The 24,977-nt window shown below is 39.5% G+C and overlaps 1 protein-coding gene across 1 annotated transcript in view; it reads left to right on the plus strand.

Moving 5' to 3' along the window:
- cox10 (cytochrome c oxidase assembly factor heme A:farnesyltransferase COX10) overlaps positions 1 to 24,977 on the plus strand; it is a 144,024-nt gene that overhangs the window by 34,064 nt on the left and 84,983 nt on the right. Inside the window, exons 3-4 of the mRNA XM_043715222.2 lie at positions 5,126 to 5,435; positions 22,553 to 22,677. Coding sequence (XP_043571157.2) covers positions 5,126 to 5,435; positions 22,553 to 22,677 — 435 coding nt within the window. The remainder of the gene's footprint in view (positions 1 to 5,125; positions 5,436 to 22,552; positions 22,678 to 24,977) is intronic.

Here is a 24,977-nt window from a genome sequence, read left to right on the forward strand (position 1 = left end):
AGGAGTGAGACTTTTAAGAGATAATATAGAGGGGTAGAGATATAAATGGGAGGGGGGTTGGGGCTGGGGGCTGACAGTGTGGTAAGTAGATGAAGGTGAGGGTAATGGTGATAGAACAAAGAACATTACAGCATAGGAACAGGCCCTTTGGCCCTCCAAGCCTGTGCCGATCCAGATCCTCTATCTAAACCTGCTGCCTATTTTCTGTTTCCTGTATCCCTTTGCTCCCTGTCTAGATACATCTTAACTGGCGCTATTTTTCCTGCCCCTACCACCTCTGCTGGCAACTCGGTCTAGGCACCCACCTTCTCCTGTGTGAAGAACTTGCCATGTATATCTTCCCTTAACCTTTCCCCTCTCAGTGTGAACTCATGACCCCTAGTAATTATGTCCTCCATTCTGGAAAAAAGTTTCTTGGTATCTACCATGTCTACAGCTCTCATGACTTTGTAGGCCTCAATCAGGCCCCCCTTCAACCTCCATCTTTCTAATGAAAGTAATCCTAATCTAGTCAACCTCTCCTCATAGCTAACACTCTCCATACCAAGCAACATCCTGGTGAATCTCCTGTGCACCTCTCCAAAGCATCCACATCGTTTTGGTAATGTGGCGACTAGAAGTGTATGCAGTGTTCCAAATGTGGCCGAACCAAAGTCTTATACAACTGTAACATGATCGACCAACCCTTGTACTCGATACCCTGTCCGATGAAGGAAAGCGTGCCTTATGCCTGTTGACCACGCTACTAACCTGCATTGCCACCTTCAGGGAACAATGGACCTGAACACCCAGATCTCTCTCTACATCATTTTTTCCCAGGAATTTTACATTTACTGTATAGTTCACTCTTGAATTGGGTCTTCCAAAATGCATCACCTCACATTTGTCTGGATTGAACTCCATCTGCCATTTCTCTGCCTAACTGTCCAATCTATCGATATTCTGCTGTGTTCTCTGACAGTCCCCATCACTGTGCTACTCCACCAATCTTAGTGTCATCTGCAAACTTGCTAATTAGGCATCCTGTACCTTCGTTCAAATCATTTATGTACACAGTTGGAGAGGAGGGTGGGTTTGATAGGCTTTTCTTTATTGGTCAGAGCATTGATTTTAGGAGTAGGGAGGTCATGTTGCGGCTATACAGGACATTGGTTGGGCCACTTTTGAAATATTGTGTGCAATTCTGGTCTCCTTCCTATTGGAAAGATGTTGTGAAACTTGAAAGGGTTCAGAAAACATTTACAAGGATGTTACCAGCGTTGGAGAATTTGAGTTATAGAGAGAGGCTGAACAGGCTGGGTCTGTTTTCCCTGGAGCGCCAGAGGCTGAGGGGTGATCTTACAGAGATTTATAAAATCACGAGGGATGTGGATGGGGTAAATAAACATAGTCTTTTCCCTAGGGTAGAGGAGTCCAAAGTTAGAGGATATAGATTAAGGATGAGAGGGGATAAATTTAAAAGGAAACTCTGGGGCAGAGGGTAGTACGTGTATGGAAAGAGCTGCCAGAGGAAGTGGTGGAGGCTGGTACAATTGCAATATTTAAAAGGTATCTGGATGGGTGTATGAATAGGAAGGATTTCGAGGGATGTGGGCTAAGTGATGGCAAATGGGACTAGATTAAGTTAGGATATTTGGTCGGCATGGACAAGTTGAACCGAATGGTCTGTTTCCATGCTGCACATCCCTCTGACTCCAACTCTGACTCTATACTCAGCAGACTTGAGTACCTTTGTGGCGATCAGAAATGCTGATGACTTCATGAGAATTTATAGCTCGTTCTGTTTATCGTAAATGTTTGTGTATAGGATACTGCTGTCTAAAAATTAGTTATCTGAAGTGATAAGTACTGTGGATTAGTTTATTTGAAAGAGTAAAATACATTGCAAGTTACGAAGCAGACATTATAGCAAACCAACTGTGCATGCAGCTTGCAAACTCAAAAGCAGACTAACAGGCAGTCAATGCCTGTACATGCAGCACATGGATGCTGAATGATAAAATATACATACAACATGCCTCTCCTTTCCAAAGGAAAATTTAACTATTTACAATAGCAAATGAGCCTGTAGGTGTCTGTAACATATAGGTACTTTGCTGACACATCCAGATCTTATGATGGTGAGTTTGTCTGGAGCTGCTGTTGATTCTCACAGTTATCGGTGAAATTGTCTGTCATTCCTGTTTGTGTTGTCAAGTTTTTAGTTCATGAATCACAGTTGCTGTTGAAGAATTTTCTTATCCTGATGCTCCATAGTCAATTTTTGTTCCACATTAGCCACTGACTGAATTTTTATTTTTGTTCCTTAATAGAATGTGAGCATTGCTAGTTGGGTCAACAATTATTGCCCATCGCTAAATACCCCTGGATAAGGTAGTGGTGAGCAACCTCCTTGAATCACTACAGTCTGCTTGTTGTGTCGGGAAACCAACAGTGCCATCAGGGAGAGATCCAGGATTTTGTCCCAGTGACAGTGAAGGAATTGTCTGTGTCATTTATATGAATAATTAATTGAGGCAGGCTTTCAACAAATGCCTTTGCAAACTGCAAAAGGATAGCCAATTAGTAATTTTTTCACCTTTATGTGGAAATTTGTTTTAGTAAATGTAAATCACCTATCTTCTCTATTTACAATTTCATGGTGTCACCAGATGCTACAAATAGGTTACTGGTTTTGACACTTGTAAGAACTTCTAAAGAGTTCTAAGAACTTGAATAGCCTATTGTTTTTTTTGTTCCTTTCTGACTTTGTGTGCCTTGTTCATACAGATGGTTACGTAATTCCAATATATAATTTCAGTCTGGCGCACTGTTTTGTTTGCCAGTCATATTTTACGAAAGGAAACATGGAAAGATATTTTGAGTGTAGCCCAATCCTAACAAACATATTATCATATTGCCAAGAAAGTTAATGCTTGATTTTACATTTTTATTAACTGACGACAATAATGCACAATTTGCAAACCTACTGCTTTGTATAGCACTCAATTCATTGTTAGCATGATAGTTAACAATTCACAAAAATAAAGAAGTTTGAACATTTGTTTTTATCTCAGTTTATCACTCCACATGTGAACTTTGAATTTGGATTGACTGTTTCATGATCATCATGGAAATAAATAACTTTGGAATTTGAAAGCCCGAATGTGTAAACTGATTTTGAGCTTAAATTCTTGTTTTTCTCTGAAGTGTGTTATTCTACAGTCCATTGTTGCTCAGTTGAGGGAATGGTGTCTGAGTAAATTTCCATACAGTTTTTTGACTCCTAGAATCCTGGCTTTAAATCCAGTATCGAAAGATGTGGCAAGGTTTGTGGGGTTTTTTAGCAGATGTAAAGGTTCTATATGGAATAAGTATATGTATTGGTAATCAGGTTCACAGTGGACATAGTTATCAATGATTCAGCACTGATTAATACTAAATTAGCAGTTTTGCTGATGGAGGCCAAAAGAATAACGTGTGGTAAGTAGCGAAAAATGTTGGTGCAGTGACAAGTGTTCTTTTAAAAAAGGAATTACAGTGCACTGTGATGGGGCACAGTGGAGGGAGTTTTGACCTATACCTGCCATATGCTATTGCCTGTCTTGAGATTTCTTGAAACTGCTAGAGAAATAGCATTTCTTGTTGCTGATGTCACTTACTTTGGCCACAGGATTTAAAAACAAGCAATTTATTTCATCATACTTAATTTTAGATACAGACGGCTCTTAAAGTAAATTTGGCAAAAAGAAACCTTATCCAAGTATAACTGCACCCTAATTAGCTACAACAGAAGTATAAACTGGGTTGAGTACAGTATAAGATAGACCAAATGCTTTGTAAAATCAATCACTGATCTTGATAAAAGACAGCTTTACAAACAATCCATTTTAGTTTGACTTTTCCTTTTCTTTTGTTCCCTTTCCATTTTGTAACTCAATTATGCCATGAAAAGCTCTTGATAATCTAACTATTCTGCTTCAACGGGTTTTAGATTTTGCAAAACATGCTGCTTCCTCAGTGTGCAATTTTTCAATTCTTTTGCAATTTTGCAAGTCTCAGCATAATGTGCAATTAATGGAGTGACTTGATGACATTGCGAAGTTAACTGATGTTAAATTGTGTTGGTTGGAACATTCAGGTTTGTATATCATGGTTTGCAAATGCTCGAGAGATATGTATTCTAGCTTCATAATTATGAGAACTGTAGAGCCGAAAATGCACTTTAATTGAGTGGATAGCTGCTGCTTTTCAAAGAAGAAACATTTTCCATAAACCTCAATTACGTCAAGATTTTTTTTCCTGAAAAGCCTAGTAATTTTCTCCCTTTGTTCTTTTGTTTCCCCAACTACACAGGTTATCCTCGCTGTAATAGACTCAGTATTACGGTACAGCCAGTAAAATTAGCCATTTTGAATATGCGCACTTCTCTTCAGCTCTGATTTCGTAGAAGATTCCACAAAGGTTCAAGAAGACCATGACTTACAATAAATGCAGCACTGTTGGGTTAAAAATATTAGACTGCGTTTCAAAAGTGAAATTGAGAAGAAGTCCATTGGGTGTAGATATTTTCTAGTCAATCTGTTCAGGATGTTAATATACATCTTTGGAACAGGTGGGATTTGAACCCAGGGCTCCTAATTCAGAGGTAGGGAAAGTTATGATGTTGAATATAACATCCAATATGTTTCATCAGTGTTTTACATGTTCCCTTGTTCAAAAATAAATTACTAAGAACGATCTAAATTCTACATCATTAGGGATCATGTTGCAGTCACTGAAAACTAAATACCAGATAGCAATTTAGATTAAATAGAATACATATTTTCAATCTGAAAAGTCAACTAGCACTTAAAAGCGATCACGATAAATATTTTCCACTCATTCTTTTTATAAAGCAGAGGAACCTTGATTACCCGAAGGACAAGGGTGTGGAGTAGTTCGTTCAGTTAATCAAATTCCGGATGATCAAATGCTGGATAACATAGTTTAACCAAACATCGGGACCTTGCGATCTTGCCGGATAATCTGATACTCAGATAATCAGCTACTGGATAATCGAGGTTCCTCTGTATACAAGTATAAAAACACTGAAAGATGTTTGGGTGCTTAAATTAAGAAGCACTGTCATTTCTTTCTCTTGTAGTATGTAACCAAAGTTGATAAAGGACTGTATCAACGTGCAAAACCCAAAGCTGCACCATCAGCATTGCCTTTTCCAGAGAAACAACCTATCATCAACGATGAAGCTGTCGTCCGATCAGTACAACAAATTCCCGCTATTTCCTCACATCCGTCCAGTCTTGAAGAAAACAGCACGACAGAGAGGACAGCAATGGCTGGTGATAACGAGACTGCCCAAGACATCAAGGAAGCAAAACAGTGGAAAGAGATGAAAGTGCAACTATCAGATCTACCAGGGATCTATGCAAGATTGTCTAAAATAAAACTCACAGGTACTGTATAGCATGTGCTTTTTTGTTTCATTCTGAGAACGCTGTTAGAAGGAAACTGAACTTAGTCCTTTGAGACTGCATTTGTACTGCTATTACTTCATTAATGCAAAGTAGATTTGGACATTTGGCAATGCAAAACTGGTAATAGAATGTAGTAGACTTACCAAGGGCAATAATGCATGGAGGTATGAGATCTCTTTGTGCAGACCCAAAACATGCAGTACAAGCATTTCACCTGCCAGGGTATAAACATTATTGGTATTTTTAAAGTTACAGCAGACTTCAGTAGAGAGTGATTAATTTTCAGTCAAATCTAGCCAGAAGTACAGATTATTGACGGCCTGCATTTTTTTAGTCAACCTTTTTTAAAAATAATTCTTCAGTTTCCTGTGCAGCCTTGGAATCTTGTTTAATGAAGTGCTTACAAAATTTGTTTTAATGAAATCCAGTATTAACTGGCCACATGTAAAACTTTGTAAAAATTCAGCAAATCTCTCAAGTCAGTGCCAGCCTTTTGTCTGGGAGAGAGGGGAAAACAAATATTGAACTAAAAACGAGTGAAATTAATCCCATCGTCTAATCATGACCGTGCATTTGGCAAGGGTGGTGGGGTAGTGGTACATGTATTGACCTATTTCACAGTTGGTGAAGCGAGCATTAATCGGCCTGAGTTATATTCTTTACATCAGATTATCTTTCCTATAGGGTAACAATTCAGCATGTTCGACTTGAGGGGATTAAAGGCCAAACAAGAATTGATCTCATAAACTTAGTGAAAGTGCTATCCAATCTTGCATGTTAGCTGCAGATATGTGTTGCAAATCTCTACAATGAGAAAACAGAAATGTGCCAAGGCCTGCAGGTATAACAGGCAGTAAAATAGTATGTGTAGCTTGGTATACTGCTGATCTTTTTTAGCAAGCTTATTTTATAGACGCCTTATTACATCCTCAACACATTTCAATATATTTCACATTAATCACTTGAGAAGTGTAGTCAATTGCCAATGTAATATTAACACATAGTGAAACCCAACATAAGTTAAATGACAAGTTTTTTTTTGTTTAAGAGCGGAAATTCTTTTCAGGGCAATGTCTTTGTATTGTGCCATGGAAACTTCTATATCTATCTACACAGCCAGACAAAGGCTATATTTGAGTACCTAATCTGAAATGTGGCACCTGCAACAGTGCAACATTTTCAGCATTAAATTGAAGTGTCAGTCTAGTACCATATTGGCTGCAAAACAATGTATTTTCAATACATTCAGACCAGCTTCCGAAAACTTTAATTTCACTTTCTATCTGCAAGAGGTGCAAAAATGCCTTGTGACCTGTTCAGAAAATCTGTCATGGAAGATCTCATTTACATGTGCTCTCTTTTGTGCACAGGTTCCCATTTTGCTGGAGCTTTATGAATGCTTGACTTTAATGGTTTTCTTTCCAATTACTCAGCTGAGAAAATAGCTAATTTAAGGCATTTAATATCAAATCTCTGAAAAATTTGTGCAAATTAAGATTACAAAGAATTTCCAAAATATTGGAAAAATCTTAATGGTGCAATGTTAAAGACATTTTTGCAGCAAAATAAAAGCCTGTTGTCCATGAAGACCTCTATTGTATCCAGAAGCTTTCCAACACCATGAAGTTGAAGGAAGTCCATCAGACAGCTGAGGACCAAAAGGTTACTGGTGCAGATGTAATCCCAGCCAAGGAGGGACTAAAATCATGGGCCTCTGTGCTGTTCTTGAGTGGACTCCTGATTCTGGACCCAAGCACAGCGGGCCTCAGGCCAGGGGCATTGGGCCCTGATGCACCCTTCAGATCTGAGTCAGCCTCTTAAATACCCTGGAGGAACATTGTTAGCATGAATGCATGACCTCATCACCCTGGTCTGGAAAGAGGAGAGCACACCAACAGATTTCTGATATGTTGTAATTGTGACTGTCTTCAAGAAAGTGACCAGGGCAATTGCAGTAAGTACCGATGGGGAAGGTCATTGCAAATATTCTCCTCAGTTGCCTTCCAGTGGTTGATTAACTCGCATTGTCGTCACCAATGCAGATTCTGTCCACATGATACACAGTGGGCATGATCCTCATAGCAAGGCCTAGTTCAACAAAGTAAACATAGCATTCATGTGGTGTCTGAGAAAATGGGCCTTAGGCTAAATATCCATAGGTCAAGGTTGTGTACCAACTTTGTCCTGCTATGCATTACTGCATTCTGACCATTAAGATCCACATTTTGATAATGTGGCACTTGCCAGATCTTGGGAAGCAGCTTTCAGATGGCAGCTATTGATGATCGAATTCAACATCACTTGCAATGTGCTGGTGCAGCATTTACCCATCAGAAAAACAGGATGTTTGGTGGCAAAGACCTCAGACTCAGCATTGACCTCATGGGAAGGTGATGGCTTAGTGGTATTATCGCTGGGCTGTTACTCCAAAGACCCACGTTCAAATCCTGCCAGAGCTGATGGTGGAATTTAAATTCGGTTTCTAAAAATGGAATTAAGAGTCCAATGATGACTTCATGGATCTGTTGATGATTGTCAGAAAAACCTATCTGGTTCATTAATGTTCTTTAGTGGATCCTTACCTGGTCTGACCTATATCTGACTCCAAATCCACAGCAATGTGATTGTCTCTTAACTGGTTAATAATGCTGGCCTAACCAGTGTCTCCCACATTCCATGAACAAATTTTAAAAAAGCATACGGTAGTATTAACCTGCCATTTTTTGATGCAGCAGGGATGTGGACAGTGTACAGTAGACATTTCAAATCCTTTGAGAAATATCACTAGCAATGTTGCTGTAAAATCCTGCAAATCCATTGACAGGGTAGGTGTCCAGCATCAGTGTTCTCTCTCAAAGGCTGATATCCCCAGCATTAAGGTACTGATTACTGTTAATCAGCGACATTGGATAGAACACATTGTCCACATGTCTGACACAAGACTTCCAAAACAAGTCCCATGGCATGCACTTATCAGAATAACACAGAGATAAGTCAAGGATGTCCTTAAAGTCTTCCTGAAAAACGCAATGTCTGAACCATCTCATGGGAATCCCTTGCCCAAGACCACTCAAACTGGAGAACAAAGAACAAAGAAAATTACTGCACAGGAACAGGCTCTTTGGCCCTCCAAGCCTACGCTGATCCAGATCCTCTACCTAAATGTGTCGACTTTTTCTAAGGATCTGTGTCCCTCTGCTCCCTGCTCACTCATGTATCTATCTAGATACATCTTAAATGATGCTATCATGTCCGCCTCTACCACCTCCGCTGGCAACGCCTTCCAAGCACCCACCACGGTCTGTGTAAAGAACATTCCACACATATCTCCCTTAAACTTTTCCCCCCTCACTTTGAACTCATGATCCCTAGTAATTGAGTCCCCCACTGTGGGAAAAAGCTTCTATCCACCCTGTCTATACCTCTCATGATTTTGTAGACCTCAATCAGGTCCCCCTGCTCCCCCCACCTCCATCTTTCTCATGAAAATAATCCTAATCTACTCACCCTCTCTTCATAGCTAGCACCCTCCATACCAGGCAACATCCTGGTGCATCTCCTCTGCACCCTCTCCAAAGCATCCACATTCTTTTAGTAATGTGACAACCAGAACTGTATGCAGTATTCCAAATGTGGCTGAACCAAAGTTTTATACAACTACAACATGACCTACCAACTCTTGTTCTCAATATCCTGTCCAATGAAGGAAAGCATGCCGTTCTTGACCATTATTGACCCGTGTTGCCACCTTCAGATCTCTCTGTACATCAATTTTCCCCAGGGCTTTTCCATTTACTGTATAGTTCGCTCTTGAATTGGATCTTCCAAAATGCATCACCTCGCATTTGCCTGAATTGAACTCTATCTGCCATTTCTCCACCAAATTCTCAAATATATCTATATCCTTCTGAATTTTCTGACAGTCCCCTTCACTATCTGCAACTTCACCAATCTTAGTGTAATCTGCAAACTTGCTAATCAGACCACCTATACCTTACTCCACATCTTTTATGTATATCACAATCAACAGTGGTCCCAGCATGGATCCCCATCACTGGCCACAGTTCCCCATTTTGAGAAACTCCCTTCTACTACTACTCTGTCTCCTGTTGCCCAGCCAGTTCTTTATCCATCTAGCTATAAAATCCTGGACCCCATGCGACTTCACTTTCTCCATCAGTCTACCATGAGGAAACTTATTAAACGCCTTACTAAAGTCCGTGTATATGACATCTACAGCCCTTCCCCCATCAATCAACTTTGTCACCTCCTCCAAGACTTCCATTAAGTTGGTAAGACACGACCTTCTCTGCAGAAAAACAATGTTGCTTATTACTGATAAGTCCATTCTGTTCCAAATGGGAATAGATCTTATATCTCACTATCTTCTCTAGCAGCTTCCCTACCACTGATCTCAGACTCACTGTTCTATAATTACCTGGATTATCCCTGCTACTCTTCTTAAACAAGGGCACAACATTATCAATTCTTCAGCTCTCTCGGACCTCACCCATGTTCAAGGATGCTGCAAAGATATCTGTTAAGGTCCCAGCTATTTCTTTTCTCACTTTGCTCAGTAACCTGGGCTAGATCCCATCCGGACCTGGGGACTTGTCCATCTTAATGCCTTTTAGAATACCCAGTGCTTTCTCCCTCATTATGCCGACTTGATCTAGAATAATCAAACATCTATCCCTAACCTTAACATACATCATGTCCCTCTACTCCGCAAATACTGATGCAAAGTACTCGTTAAGAATCTCATCCATTTTCTCTGACTCGCATAACTTTCCTGCTTTGTCCTTGAATAGGCCAATCTTTTCTCGAGTGACCCTCTTGCTCCTTATATACGAACAAAAGGCTTTGGGATTTTCCTTAAACCTGTTTGCTCAAGATATTTCATCACCCCTTTTAGCCTCCTTAATTCCTCATTTCAGATTGGTCCAACATTCCTGAGCTTCATCTGTCTTTAGTCACCTAGACCTTATGTATGCTTCATTTTTCCTCTTAGCCAGTCTCACAATTCCACCTGTCATCCATGGTTCCCTAATCTTGCCATTTCTATCCCTCATTTTCACAGCAATATATCCCTCCTGCACTCTAATCAACCTCTCTTTAAAAGTCTCCTACACTTCAAATGTAGATTTACCTTCAAAGAGCTGCTCCTAATCTGTAATCCCCAACTCCTGCCAAATTTTGGTATTATTGGTCTTCCCCCAATTTAGCACTCTTCCTTTAGAAGCACTCTCAACTTTGTCCACGAGTATTCTAAAGCTTACAGAATTGTGTTCACTATTCCCAGTGTAATCCCCTATTGAAACTTCAACCACTTGGTTGGGCTCATTCCCCAACACCAGGCGAGTATGGCCCCTTTCCAAGTTGGACTATTTACATACTGCTCTACAAAACCCTCCTGGATGCTTCCAACAAATTCTGCTCCATCTAGACTTCTAACACTAAGTGAATCCCAGTCAATGTGGAGAAAATTAAAAGTTCCCTATCACTACCACCCTGTTGCTCCAACATCTTTCCATAATCTGTTTCCTTTTTGCATCTTTACCTCACACTCACTTTTGAGAACCCTGTAGTACAGCCCCAACATTGTTATTATCGCACCCTTTCTATTTCTGAGTTCTGCCCATATTACCTCACTGCTCGATCCTCCATAGTGTCCTCCATCAATACAACTGTGATATAGTCTCTGACCAGTAATGTAACTCCTCCACCCCTTTTACTTCCCTCTCTATCCAGCCTGAAGCATTGATACCCTGGGATATTTATTTGCCAATAATTCCCTTCCCTCAATCAAGTCTCAGTAAGAGCAATAACATCATATTCCCAGGTCCCAATCCAGGCGCTAATTCATCTGCCTTAGCTACTGCATTTCTTGCATTAAAACAAATGCACCTCAGATCACCAATCTCTTTGCCTTCATCAGCTGCTCTCTGCTTACTCTTATCTTTAGTCATGCTGACTTCATTATCTAGTTCCTTACATGCTTTAGTTACTACCTCCTTACTGTCTACTAACCTCCTCATTTGGTTCCCATCCTCCACCACATTATTTTAAACCCTCCCCAACAGCGTTAGCAAAAACACCCTCAAGGACATTGGTTCCAGTCCGGCCCAGGTGTAAACTGTCCAAATTGTAATAATCCCACCTTCCCCAGGACCAGTCCCAATGTCCCAAAAATTTGCACTCCTCCTTCCTGCACCATGTCGCAAGTTCCCAACTGTCTCAAACATTTCTGACAGGTTTTTTTTTAAGATACCCTATAGTATGGAAACAGGCCCTTTGGCCCAACAAGTCCACACCAACCCTCTGAAGAGCAACCCACCCAGACCCATTCCCCCACCCTATATTTACCCCTGACTAAAGCACCTAACACTATGGGCAATTTAGCATTGCAAATTCAACTGGCCTGCACATCTTTGGATTGTGCGAGGAAACCGGAGCACTCGGAGAAAACCCATGCAGACACGGGGAGAATGTGCAAACTCCACACAGACAGTCGCCCGAGGTAGGAATCAAACCCAGTCCCTGGCGCTTGTGAGGCAGCAATGCCGCCTACTAATTCTGGTTCAGATGGAGGCCAAGCACAAACAGTGTAATTAAAGTGTGAAAACCTGAGCAACTTGTCAGCTGTCGGCTGCCCCACCTGTGGCAGGGCGTGCAGGTCCGGCATTGAAGTGTTGTCAGCCAAGGACCCTCAACTCCAGGGTGAAATAAAGTCATCCTCTGTCTTGAGGGATTACTGAAGAAGAATAATCACAACACAGATTGAATATTTTGATCTTTGCACAAGTAATATAAGGGAAACCGGTGGCTTAATGGCATTATTGCTAGACTGCTAATCCTGACATCAAGCAGCTAATGTTCTGGAGATCTGGGTTCGCATCCCACTATGGCAGATGGTGGAATTTCAATTCAATAAAAATCTGGAATTAAGTGTCTATTGGCAACCATGAATCCATTGTCGATTGTTAGAAAAACTCATCTGGGTCACTAATGTTCTTTTGGGGAAGGAAACTGCTATCCTCACCTGGTCTGGCCTACATATGGCTCCAAACCCATGGCAATGTGGTTGACTCTGGGCAGTTAGGGGTGAGCAATTGATTGAGCCAGCGATGTCTACATCGTGTCAATTTTAAAAAAACAAAAAAAAGAAAGATGCTGGATGTGTTGTGGGTTAATGTGGTGCTAAAATGAGTCAGATGGGATTTTCCCTTGCCAACCTCTGTCCTTTCTGATCCACCCAGATACTGTTTTAGTATCTGTTTTGATTTGTGTTTTTGTAACTTTCCTGGAGTGCATTTTTATTTCAGGGATTCTTTCTGTGTGAACAAGAACTAGTTTAGGCCATTAACTGTTGCCGAGTATACTTCTATGACTGCACTAGTCTTTCATTATATGGTATTTATCATTAAAGGCTGTGTCAAATTACAGAGAAACCTGGGCTACAATGTTGCCACTGTATTAAGAGTTTTCATGTTTCAGCATAAGCACAAGGATAGAGATCAGAGAGTTGTGTTCACTCACCTCAGTTTAAAAATACATGTTTGTTGTTGAAACAAAAATAAAATTATCTGTTACTCTGACATTCTGGAAGCGTAAATATTGCTGATAAAAAGAATATAGCATTGCATAAAATAAACTGCATCACCCCATATTGTTTTGTATAGGATAGCTCACACTTGAGAATGTGCTATAAGAAAGTGTTTGGATGAAACTTTGTCTTCCCACTGTTTCAGAGCTTTGCAGATCACCTTTTGTGATTCCAAATCTTTCCAGAGTTTACTCCCGAGAACGTAAAGCCTTGCTGTTGCTGTTGGATTGATCTTTGTGGCTGTCATGTGACTGGAAGACAACGGTGTTCTGCATCATTGCTGACTGATATAACAAATCCACTTCACTTGAAATGAGCCTTTTTCAAAAGAAAAACAAAATAGCTTGCACTTATTGTGCCTTTTAATCCTCAAAGTGCTCTGAAGAAATTCTCAGGTCAAAGATTTCTTTCAGTATAGTTTCTGAAGGGTTACTACTTCTCCCTTCTATGATTTAAACATGGATTTTCTAACATAGTAAGAATTATAAGTATTTTCATGAGTGCTTCAACACAGTGTCCTTAGCCCAACCATCTTCAGCTACTTTATCAATGACCTTCTCTCCATCATAAGGGTAAAAGTGGGGATGTTCAATAATAATTACACAACATTCAGCACTGGGGACCCCTCAGATACTGAAGCAATTTGAATACGTATGCAACAGCACCTGGACGATGTCCAGGCTTGAGCCAATGCTTAACGAGTAACATTCATGTCGTGCAAGTACAGGGCAATGATCACCTCAGACAAGAAAAAAATCAAACTTAATGTTCAAGGACATTCTTATAATCTAATCCCCCACTATTAACATCCTGGGGGTTACCAGGATGAAAGTAAGTTAGACCAGCTAAATAAATACTGTGGATATAACTAGATCAGAGCTTGGGAATTCTGCAATGGGTAACTCACTTTGTATCCTCCTCCTTTAGAGACCGCAATTTCACTTCCCACGTGGTTAAAGATGCCCTCCAACTCATCTCGTCCACATCCTGCACCTCCGCCCTCAGACCCCACCCCTCCAACCGTAACAAGGACAGAACGCCCCTGGTGCTCACCTTCCACCCTACCAATCTTCACATAAACCAAATCATCCACCGACATTTCCGCCACCTCCAAAAAGGCCCCACCACCAGGGATATATTTCCCTCCCCACCCCTTTCTGCCTTCCGCAAAGACCGTTCCCTCCGTGACTACCTGGTCAGGTCCACACTCCCCCTACAACCCACCCTCCCATCCTGGCACCTTCCCCTGCCACCGCAGAAACTGCAAAACCTGCACCCACACCTCCTCCCTCACCTCCATCCAAGGCCCTAAAGGAGCCTTCTACATCCATCAAAGTTTTACCTGCACATCCACTAATATCATTTATTGTATCCGTTGCTTCCCGATGAGGTCTCCTCTACATTGGGGAGACTGGATGCCTCCTAGCAGAGCGCTTTAGGGATCATCTCCGGGACACCCGCACCAATCAACCACACCGCCCTGTGGCCCAACATTTCAACTCCCCCTCCCACTCTGCGAGGACATGGAGGTCCTGGGCCTCCTTCACCGCCACTCCCTCACCACCAGACACCTGGAGGAAGAACGCCTCATCTTCCACCTCGGACCACTTCAACCCCAAGGCATCAATGTGGACTTCAACAGTTTCCTCATTTCCCCTTCCCCCACCTCACCCGAGTTCGAAACTTCCAGCTCAGCACTGTTCCCATGACTTGTCCTACCTGCCTATCTTCTTTTCCACCTATCCACTCCACCCTCCTCCCTGACCTATCTCCTTCATCCCCTCCCCCACTCACCTATTGTACTCTCTGCTATTTCTCCCCACCCCCACCCTCTTCTAGCTTATCTCTCCACCCTTCAGGCTCTCTGCCTTTATTCCTGAAGAAGGGCTTTTGCCCGAAACGTCGATTTTACTGCTCCTCGGATGCTGCCTGAACTGCTGTGCTCTTCCAGCACCACTAATCCAGAATTGTATCTTCAAAAGCCTATCCACCATCTGCACAGGACAAATCAGGATTAGGATGGAAAATTCTCCACTTCGTTGCATAAGAACCCATATATTTTCCTCTTTTAGGACTATAACTGAAATACTAGGAGAATTTTGCAACTTAAAAATCAAGTTGTGTATTTTTGAGCTGTGTTATACAATGTTGTTATTTGAAGCAGAAAGAGGAAGATCTCAAGACTGAGCAGCACCAGCAGTTTCTTATTAAGTTGCCCTCTAGTTGTATTGCTGAATGTCTAAAAGCTGTAACTCTAGGGGGAGCAGAGAGAAACAAAGGCCTGAAGCAAAAAGCAACCACCTCTTCCCTTCTGTCTCTGCATGTGGGCAGAAGACAATAAAAAGCAGCATGCTGGCACAGTCCTTAGCTCTGCTGCCATACAGCGTCAGGCACTCTGGTTCTATTCCAGTCTTAAGAGTGGAATAGAACGTGCAAACGTGTGGCGTTTGCACGTTCTCCCTATGTCTGCACGAGTTTCTGCTTGGTGCTGTAGTTTTCTACCACAGTACAAAGATGTGAAGCTTAGTTGGATTGGCCATGTTAAATTCCCCCTTGATGTCTAGGGATGTGAAGTCTGGGTGGATTAGCCATGTTAAATGCAGGGTTACAGGGATAGAGTGCTGGTGACAGATCTGCGTGGGATGTTAATTGGAGAAATGCTGCGGACTTGATGGGCAGGAATGGCCTCTATCTGTACTGTCAAGATCTTATGAAAATTGGAAAAGCTTAAAAGAGGAAACTCAAACAAAAAAATGACCAAGGTCTACTTGCTTGACCATTGAATTGAATTGAAAAATGACTGTCAATACACAGGCAACACTTTGTCGTCATAAAAAACTGAAAGCAAATTTAACCCACCCTTGAAATTTGGAATTGTGATCCTCAGAATTTTTTTTGCCCTATCTATATTCCTTTTCCATTTACAGTACATGTGTTTGTCTTTCTCTGTCTTAATTGTGGATAAGTTTGTGTATGTGTATATTTCAGGGTCTTGAAGGGGTGCAGTTGTAAATAGAAATCCTTTTCTCAGCATTTTTGTTAAAGTTTTGTCCACCTGGTGTGAATTGCTTTTGTCCTGTATAACAGTCAGTCAGACATATTGATCACTTTGATAATCACAATGGGATTTTATATATTTCATGATGGCTTTTGGGACACTGGGACACAATCATCGGCATGTTCCTCGCAGTTAAGTGTGACACCTGGGTGAGTGCAGCTCCAACAACACTGAAGCAACTTGATCAAATCCAGAACAAAACATTGCACTTGATTGATACCCCATTCACCATCTTCAAGATCCATTCCCTTCAACATTGTAGCATCTGTGGTAGCGGTGTGTGCCATTTATAAGATGTAGTCATTCAACAACAACTTCCAAACTCTCAACCTCTACCATCGAGAAGGATAAGGTTAGCAGATGCATGGGGACATCATCACCTACAAGTTCCTCGCCAAACCACACAGCATCCTGACTTGAAACTTCACTGTTGCTAGTTCTTAATCCTGGATTCCCCTCCTAACAGTTCTTGGGGTGTACCTACACCCCAAGAACTGAAGTTTCAAGAAGGCAGTTCACCATTGCCTTCCGGGCACTTGTAGATGGATAACACTGTGTTGACCCAGTGAGTGATTAGCGGAATACATTTTCTTTTGTCTTTGGCGTCATTTAGCTTGCACTAGCAGTATAAGGTAAATCAAATTTTCAATATGTTAAAGGAAAGGATTTGTATTTAAATAGCTGCATTCATGATCTCAGATGTCCCAAGGCAATTTTAAAGCCAATGAGGTTTATTTAAAATGTTTTCACTATTTTGACGTACATAAATATGGCATCAGATTTACACACTGCAAAATTCCACAAACAACAGTGAAGTGCATGACAAAATCTGTTTTGCGATATTAGTTTGGAGGTAAGTAGTGCCAAAGTCAATTGCAGAAGAGGAGCTCCCCTGTTTTCCAGCCTTTACATCTCCCGCGAGTACAAATGTAATCTTGCTTTAACATCTCATCCAATAGCTCAGTGTAGGTCATTGTCTTGGAGAGAGGAGAGAAAAATAACCTGGTTAAAGTTGTTCATTTTAATATGCTTTCGAACATTTTAAATTTCTGCATTTAGACTCAAGCAGTGAGGAAAGTGGTCTGTTCAGAAGAGGATTTAATTTTCTTTTTAGCTTGAATCAATTTAAAATATCAAATGGTAGTCAGCAAGCATCCTGAATTAAAACACGTTTTTTGACATTGACAGTAATATTTGTCCAAGCACCCCTTATTTTTCTTGCATTCCAAAGTGTTTGCTTCAGCAAAACATCTGGATGTAAGGAACATTTGTTTTCCTTAACAGAGATTCATCATAAAGGTTCCACTTATAATGATCATTCTGCCTTTTGAGTGCAATTAATTTGGTAATTTTATGATTTGTTTTTATTCATACCTGTAGTTTGAATCAAAGAATGTCAACAATTAATTTCTGTAATATGGAAAGTGGTTGTTTTGTATTTTTTACTCACTGTGGCACTCAGGAAAGTACATGGTGCTTCTGTTATTTTATCATTTATAATAATTAACTAAAAGGATCCATTAAAACAACTTAATTGCTATTGGAATTGCATTTGTGGGATGAAATACATCTTTCAAGGGCAGTGGTGGCGACTAAACAACTGACTTGTTCTCCATTTGCCTTTTATACAGATCAGTTGTGTAGGCAAAATTATTGTAACAAATGAACAAAGCAAATCTAAGTTTGACATTTCACGAACTACCCATCTGTTACTGGCCATTTCAATTACAGCATAGCAATTAATTTTCCCATGTTCAAGGAATGTTAATGGAAAAGGCCAGTTTCATGATGTGACTTTTTTGTTTATCAAGTCATTTTTATTCATTTGTTTCAAAACCAGTAGATTAATCTGTCTATCTTCTGCACTATATTTAACAGATAATTTAATTGTTAATGGTGTTTTGCAGCCAACCCATAATTGATGCAGCGTGAAAATGCCTTAACTTAAAACTTAATCTGTACAATTTGAAGGCGCCTCCTACTCATCCCAAAGAAAAGGCAATGCTCCCTTTCTACAGGATGTAACAGCAAAGGGTCAGTGGATGAGGATAACAAATACCAAGTTAGTGATTACATCTAAATGCACCAGAAACTGATATTGTATCATTGATATGGAAACACTGAGACTTGGAATAACAGCTGCTGAAGTTGTTACCTGAAAGCTATATGCAGGAACATATGCTCATATTCCAAGGTTTAGTGATTATACTATGAGTGGGCTGCACAAAAGCTAGCAGCTTCCAATGAAGTTATGCATCACTAAATGGTGGGCCTACTATTTGATGGGTATGATGCATGTTCAGTGTTGTGATCAAAAAGATGATAGTACTACATCCATATGTTTTCCAGTGAGTCAAAGTTCTGGGTTCAAGTACCATTCAAGACCTTGAGTACAAAGATCAAGGCTGACACTGCAGTGCTGTGGGTGTGTGGCACTGTCAGAAATGCCATCTGCCTATTATGCCATTAAGCCAAGGTTGTACTTGCCTGTTCTAGTGTACATCGAGGATCCCATGGTACTATTTCAAATTAAATCAGAGGAATCATCCTCCTAGCTAATATTTATCCCTCAATGAATGCCACAAAAACTGTTTATATGATAATTATCACATTGCTATTTGTGGGGGGTTTCTGTGTTAAAACCAGCAGTGATTCCATTATGACAATCACTGCACTTCAAAATTATTCTGTTGACAGTAAAACATAATTTCACATGGCCATTAAAGGTACTATATTAATATAAGTCCTTCTTTTATTTTATCATTGCTCTATTGTCAATGTGTATAGATTTGGCTGGTTGAACTCCAGAATTACAAACCTGGGCTTCCCTACAGCAGTCCATTCCATCCACTCTAATATCTTTAAAAATTGGATTATGGTGTTACATATTATGTGTCACAAGAACGTCAATATTATTTCAACAGTTTAAAAGAATACATGATGAAGGTATATAATAGAAACCTAGAAACTAAGCAGCAACCATTGCTTAAGGTTATGGTATTAGATGGCATCTACTTTTAAAGAATTAAATGCTACCTTGTTTTATTAACTTGGTCGTAAAAGTGTGCCAACAACTACATTTAATATATGTAAACAATATTAAATTGCAACTGCTGAAGGGTATTTGATAATTTATTTAGTGATTAATCTATGCTATAGCAAGATATCTGAAAACCAGAAATTTGTTGTTATCTGGTATTGGCAAAACTCCAAGAGAGGAAATGAGTCAGTTATTTAAGTAAAGTTAGTTTCAGCAGGCTGGTACTTAACAACAATTAACATGCTGAAATATATAATGGGTCAACTTGGTTTAATATTGTCATTCCTCAAAAGGGACTTTAGGAGATTGAGAAAAGAATTTGCAGAGCAATTTATTATTCTCTGTTCTGACACAATTTCTACTGCCTTCTGTTGGCAAAAGCAGACTGCTAGTGTGTCCTGTAGCAAAGTGAGAGCAACAGACGTTACACTAAAATATAGTTGGAAAAAGAAAACAAAAAAGGCTGCTTTTAATGGTCTAAATTTTGCAGCCAGTTATAAAGGAATGCTACTCACTGATCAGCTCATTATCAACTGCCCATAAAAATCTACTGGGCTTTAGCGAACAGACTTGCTCTGACTTGTCATCTGATCCTGCACGGTCCTCTCTACTGGACTTTGGAGAGCAGGAAAATAACAGTATGTCTCTTCAATGCATCAAGTTGAGAGGAAATCCACACTAGCAGCACTTGAATAATACAGTATAAATCACCAATAAACATTGGATTCAAATGATGTATAGAAAGAAAAAAATAAAAGATACAAAAGAGGCAGAACGAGTAAAACAGAAATCTTGTATTGAATCACCAAACGCTAATGAAGTTCCACATATGCAAAATTACTTTTTCAAAATCAGAGACTGCTGTTCAGTAATTATCACTTCTCATGCTATCAAAACTCACTTGGTCCCAAATTCACAGTTCTAACCTTTTCAGCCATCTCAAGTTCAGAACTAGTAAGAAAGTGCAATAATTTTATGCAATTGCCTTTATTTAAATTGGACAGCAGGGTATCTTCTACAGCAGCTTCAATATTTGCATAATTAAGCAGCATGTTTGGATGCCAGAAAGTACTGTCTGATATGTAATGTTTCAACATGATCATTGTTAATTTTACTGATCGTAAAATCTATCCCAATGTGTTTAAAATTGCCAGAAACAATAAATATCACTGTTGTATTGCTTAAAAATGCTGTCCAAAGTTAGACGATTGTGGATCAAAAAATGAAACTTTAACTGTACAATGTCACCTCAGCAGCACTTTTTATATATATTTTCATTTATCCGTAAATGCAGTCAATTAGTGGAATGAACCTCTTGTAGAAACTTGCACAGATTTGAGAGGAGTTGCATGTATAATGCAAAGTACAAGCTGACTATGGTATCAGTTTCACAAGTATGAAAGTCCTGTTTACGTTTATAAAAAATATCCACCATTTGGCATTCCAAGCTAACTGATGGAAGACTGCCTAGTTTGTGCAGTATTTCTCACAAATGTTTGAGCCTTATACCAAATTGATACAACAGATTGTCTTTTTAAAAATGTGTTCTAAACAGAAGCTGTTTGTTCTACTACTGTATTTCTCAATTAAAATAATATTCAGTGGAATTAATTAATAGAAGCAACATTCTGGATCTTCTGTTATTAGCTGTTACAGCCAAAGCCCAAGCCGATGCTGAATTAATTCTGTATCTTGATTGGTTTCTGCTGATAGAGCTAGCACAAGATGAGCAGCTGACAGATAAACTTAACAAAAGAATGAAAGAACAGACTGATGCAACAGTTTATCTAAAACCAGAATGATTCCTAACAAACTGGTCTTGACTTGCATATAACTTTCATTTGTCACAGTCTTGACTTACTTGACTGAGTTTCTCTTTTCGGCCCTGAGAGGGAGAGACTTTCTGGATTGAAGAGAAAACAACAAGCTGGCAGGGTAGGAAAAAGAAAGGTCTTTTTGAAAGAGATTCTTCAAAAGAAAGAGCATAACCTACTGTTGTGGAATTTTCTTACTTCCTGGAATTGATTGCTGTCGGAACTTGATAATCCCTGTATTGTAAAAATTATATATTCTCTTGCTCTCTCTGAATAACATTATGAGAGATGGATGGTTTAATCTGAAATTGTACTCTGAATGGCCTCAGCCAGTTAGCATCAGTCACATTTTGAGGTTTTGAGCAAACACAGTTACACAATATATGTCATTCTAACACAGAATGCCAGGGTTATAAGGTCTATCACATAAGAATATAATGTATGGAAAAAAAAGTTTTTAAGTAACTTAAACAAAATTGAATGACGGCTTTTTTTTAAAGCCAGGTAACCCACAATGGATCTCTGTAGCAAGGTAATTGATCTCCACTATCTTTTTAGAGTGAGCTCTTATATCTGATGTAAGGGATTTGTTTAAAGCAAAAGAAGACTTGATAGGGCTTTGATCAATGAATTTAGCCAATGAGATGTTAAGTTTTACTTTAATGTTGACTATTCTCCACCTCTCCTCATCTCAGAACTACGTTGCCTTAAAATTACTCTGATCCATTCTTCTTAAGCATTTTGCATCTGTTTCATGCATGAAAGGGAGAAGCTTTGATTTAAATGAGGGAATTTGAAAGATGGAAAGGTCATTGATTTTGCAGCAAGCCTGTTGGCAAGGAAAGTTGCTTTGACTTATTACATCTGAGCACCTTGATAAGCTGACTACAAAAATAATGCAGACAGAAGCAAAGTCTATGGAGCTCCCTCAGTCTTAATAATGGGATTTAATCAAAGGTAACATCTGTTACTAATTACAATAGTATTCAAATTTATAACCATTTCTGAAGTCTGTAAAATTGGTTCATTCTATAGGAAGCCTATTTAGTTGCCTTAAATCACGCTTAGTTTTTAAAATGCATTTTGTTCAGCATAGATATTTTGGAATGTTTCTTGGACATCATATCAGCATTGCTTGTGTTTTTCTGGTTAGGCTTGGGGGCCAGCTATCAATCTTCACAATTATACACTTTAACCCTCAAATATTTGAAGTGTACATGTAAAGAGGGCATCTATGTATCTATTGATTTTATGAATACATCAAAATATAATGTAAACAATGATTCAGCATTGATTTGTTCAGACTGCAACCTCTCTGCTCCTTGCATCTTTTTCAAAGGAATATCTCTCTCCCATGGCTCAAAATTAAGCCTCATGTTGTGCCTGTGTAGGGCATTGAAGATGTACAAGTCTCATTAAAATGATATAGTCACTGAAAGTGGCGCAAATGATGTTTGATTTTTCCAACCATTCTTAAAGCCAGAAACTTCTTAAGCTATGATCAGAAAAGCTCTCATTACTGACTTCTTTTTGAAATTGTAAATGATTTCCTCTCTTCCTGTTTCTTGTTTCTTTCAGCTTTAGTTGCAACAACTGCATCTGCTGGATTTGCAATGGCACCTGTACCCTTTGACCTTGGCTGTTTCCTTCTCGCCACTTTTGGAACAGGCCTTGCTTCCTGTGCTGCCAACTCCATTAACCAGGTGAGTTATTCACTTTAACACAAACCAGGCCAAAAACCGAGCACATTAGTGTAGGATGTGAGTTTCACTACCTTTTCAGGGTAGGAAACATTTTACAGTATCATGTTTGTTAAAAGCACTTGCAAATTGGCAACCTCAACTAGCAAAGTAAAATCTTCGATATTTTTTCAGTGGAGTAAAGATGAGCTTATAGCCTTTCTGTTGACATAAAAGTGACAAGGCAAGCTATTAAAATCTTCAAATTCTGCCAGAACTTAAATAAGCAAAATGTATATGTACTTCAGATTGTATAATAAACTGTAAGGTTTTTATTTTCTTTTACTTTTAAATTGATGCATGCACCAAGTAATTTTAAGAAAGGGACAGATTGTCCTTTGGATAGTGGTTATATATGAAAAATGTGCTTATGTCTGAATTTCACGATGTAACCATGTGTGCATTTTGATAGTGTTTTATCATTGTTCACAACTGGTGCCTTTCTGTCTGCGGAAAGCCAGTAGCTTTGACCACTGAGGCCAAATTATATCAGTGCATGTTTCTGATCTTCAGGCAATCAATGTTTAAGAAGAATATTAGCTTGAAAGAAGAACTTGTGTTGATAAAGCATCTTCACATTCTTAATACTTCCCAAAATGCTGGTGATGTATTTTTGAAGCCAATCACTGTTATGTAGTTCAATGCAACAGCCAGTTTGCTGTCTGTAAAATCCAAGCAATAGCAAAGACAGTAAATGGCCTGTTGGTTGATTTTGATACTAAGGACAAAAGAAAAAAAGAAGTATTATCAACAATAGAACATTTGGCACCTTGAGCACGCTCTAGCTTTTCAATGCAGTCGTGGCTGACCTTCAGCACTGTTCCATTTTCCCAGCATTTTGTCATATCCGTGATTCTCTGAGAGGTCAGAAATCCAGATGACAAAATGAGACTCCCTGATTCTCTTTCAGTAATGCTGTAGAACATCTTGCATCCACCTGAATAGTCAAACAGGATCTTTGTAAAACAGCACATTTCAAAGACGACACATTTAATGGTATCTAACATCCTCAGTGCTGTACTATAATCAGTCTTGGGATTTTTATTCAATTCCTGGTATGTATGGGTCCTTGACAGAATACAAAAGAGATATACCAGTAAAGTTTCATGGACAGTGAATATCAACTCCAGGGTTGTTTGAAGAAACTTGGGAGGATTTCCTTGGAATAAAGGAAATTGAGAAGGGATTTATTAGTGATAAACAACCTGATGACAGGTGTAAATAATATGGCTGATGGAAAACTGTCCATTAACTACTGGTATAATGACTAATGGACACAGGTTTAAGGTCTTTGGCAAGAACCAAAGGACATTTATCAGGTGGAACTCTCTGTAGGCAATGATTTGCTGATATTGATGGTTAAGTGGAAACAATTATTTCAAAACAAATTGGGTGAACATTTGAACCTCTTTATTTGATTAAAGAGGTCAAATAGAGTAGTAGGATTGACTGCACTTATCTGTGGATGGGCTGAATGGCTCCCTTTGGTGCCTTAGGCAAAGCAGGGGTAGGAAATGGCACTGTGGTAATGTGACTGGACGAGTAATCAAGAAAACCTTTCTTATGTTCTGGGGACATGGATTCAACACACACTATGTCAGATGGTGAAATTTGAATTTAATAAAAATCTGATATGAAAAGTTAGTCTAATGGTAGTTGTAACCATTGTTGATTAGTATAAAAACCCTACTGGTTCATTAATATCCTTTAAGAATGAAATGCTTAACTGGCAAGTGATTTCAGACCCATAGCAATTTGGATGATTCTTAATAGTTCGCTAAGCAATTAGAGATGGGCAACAAATGCTGGCTTAGCCAGTGACACTCACATCTCCCGATCGGATTTTTAAAGCAGTGACTCTAGAGTCAGACTTGACTGAAGGCAGGATGATGCTAACTGAATCCAATTGCCTGTTAAAAGTATTGGATCTGCTGTGAATGGCTTAGCTTCACTATTGATCACTCCCATAAGCAGTCTGAATGTCATGTTATTACTAGAGCTGATTCACACTATCCACTTGAGTATAAACCTGAACCATGGCAAACAACTTGTGACCTGAACTGATATCTACCCATCCTTTTATGTATGCATTTTTAGTCTCTCTGAAAGTGCTCTGTAAAAAGACTTGGTGACACAGACTTGGTAAGCAGCTGTATTTCACAGGGCAATACACTAATCTACTGCAGGGATTGCAAAACCTGCGCCTACACCACATCCCTCACCTCCATTCAAGGCCCCAAAGGAGCCTTCCACATCCATCAAAG

Source organism: Chiloscyllium plagiosum, unplaced genomic scaffold (genome assembly GCF_037043375.1).
Source record: "Chiloscyllium plagiosum isolate Xiang-an unplaced genomic scaffold, Cpla_swu_hap1 HiC_scaffold_25, whole genome shotgun sequence".
NCBI lineage: Eukaryota > Metazoa > Chordata > Chondrichthyes > Orectolobiformes > Hemiscylliidae > Chiloscyllium > Chiloscyllium plagiosum.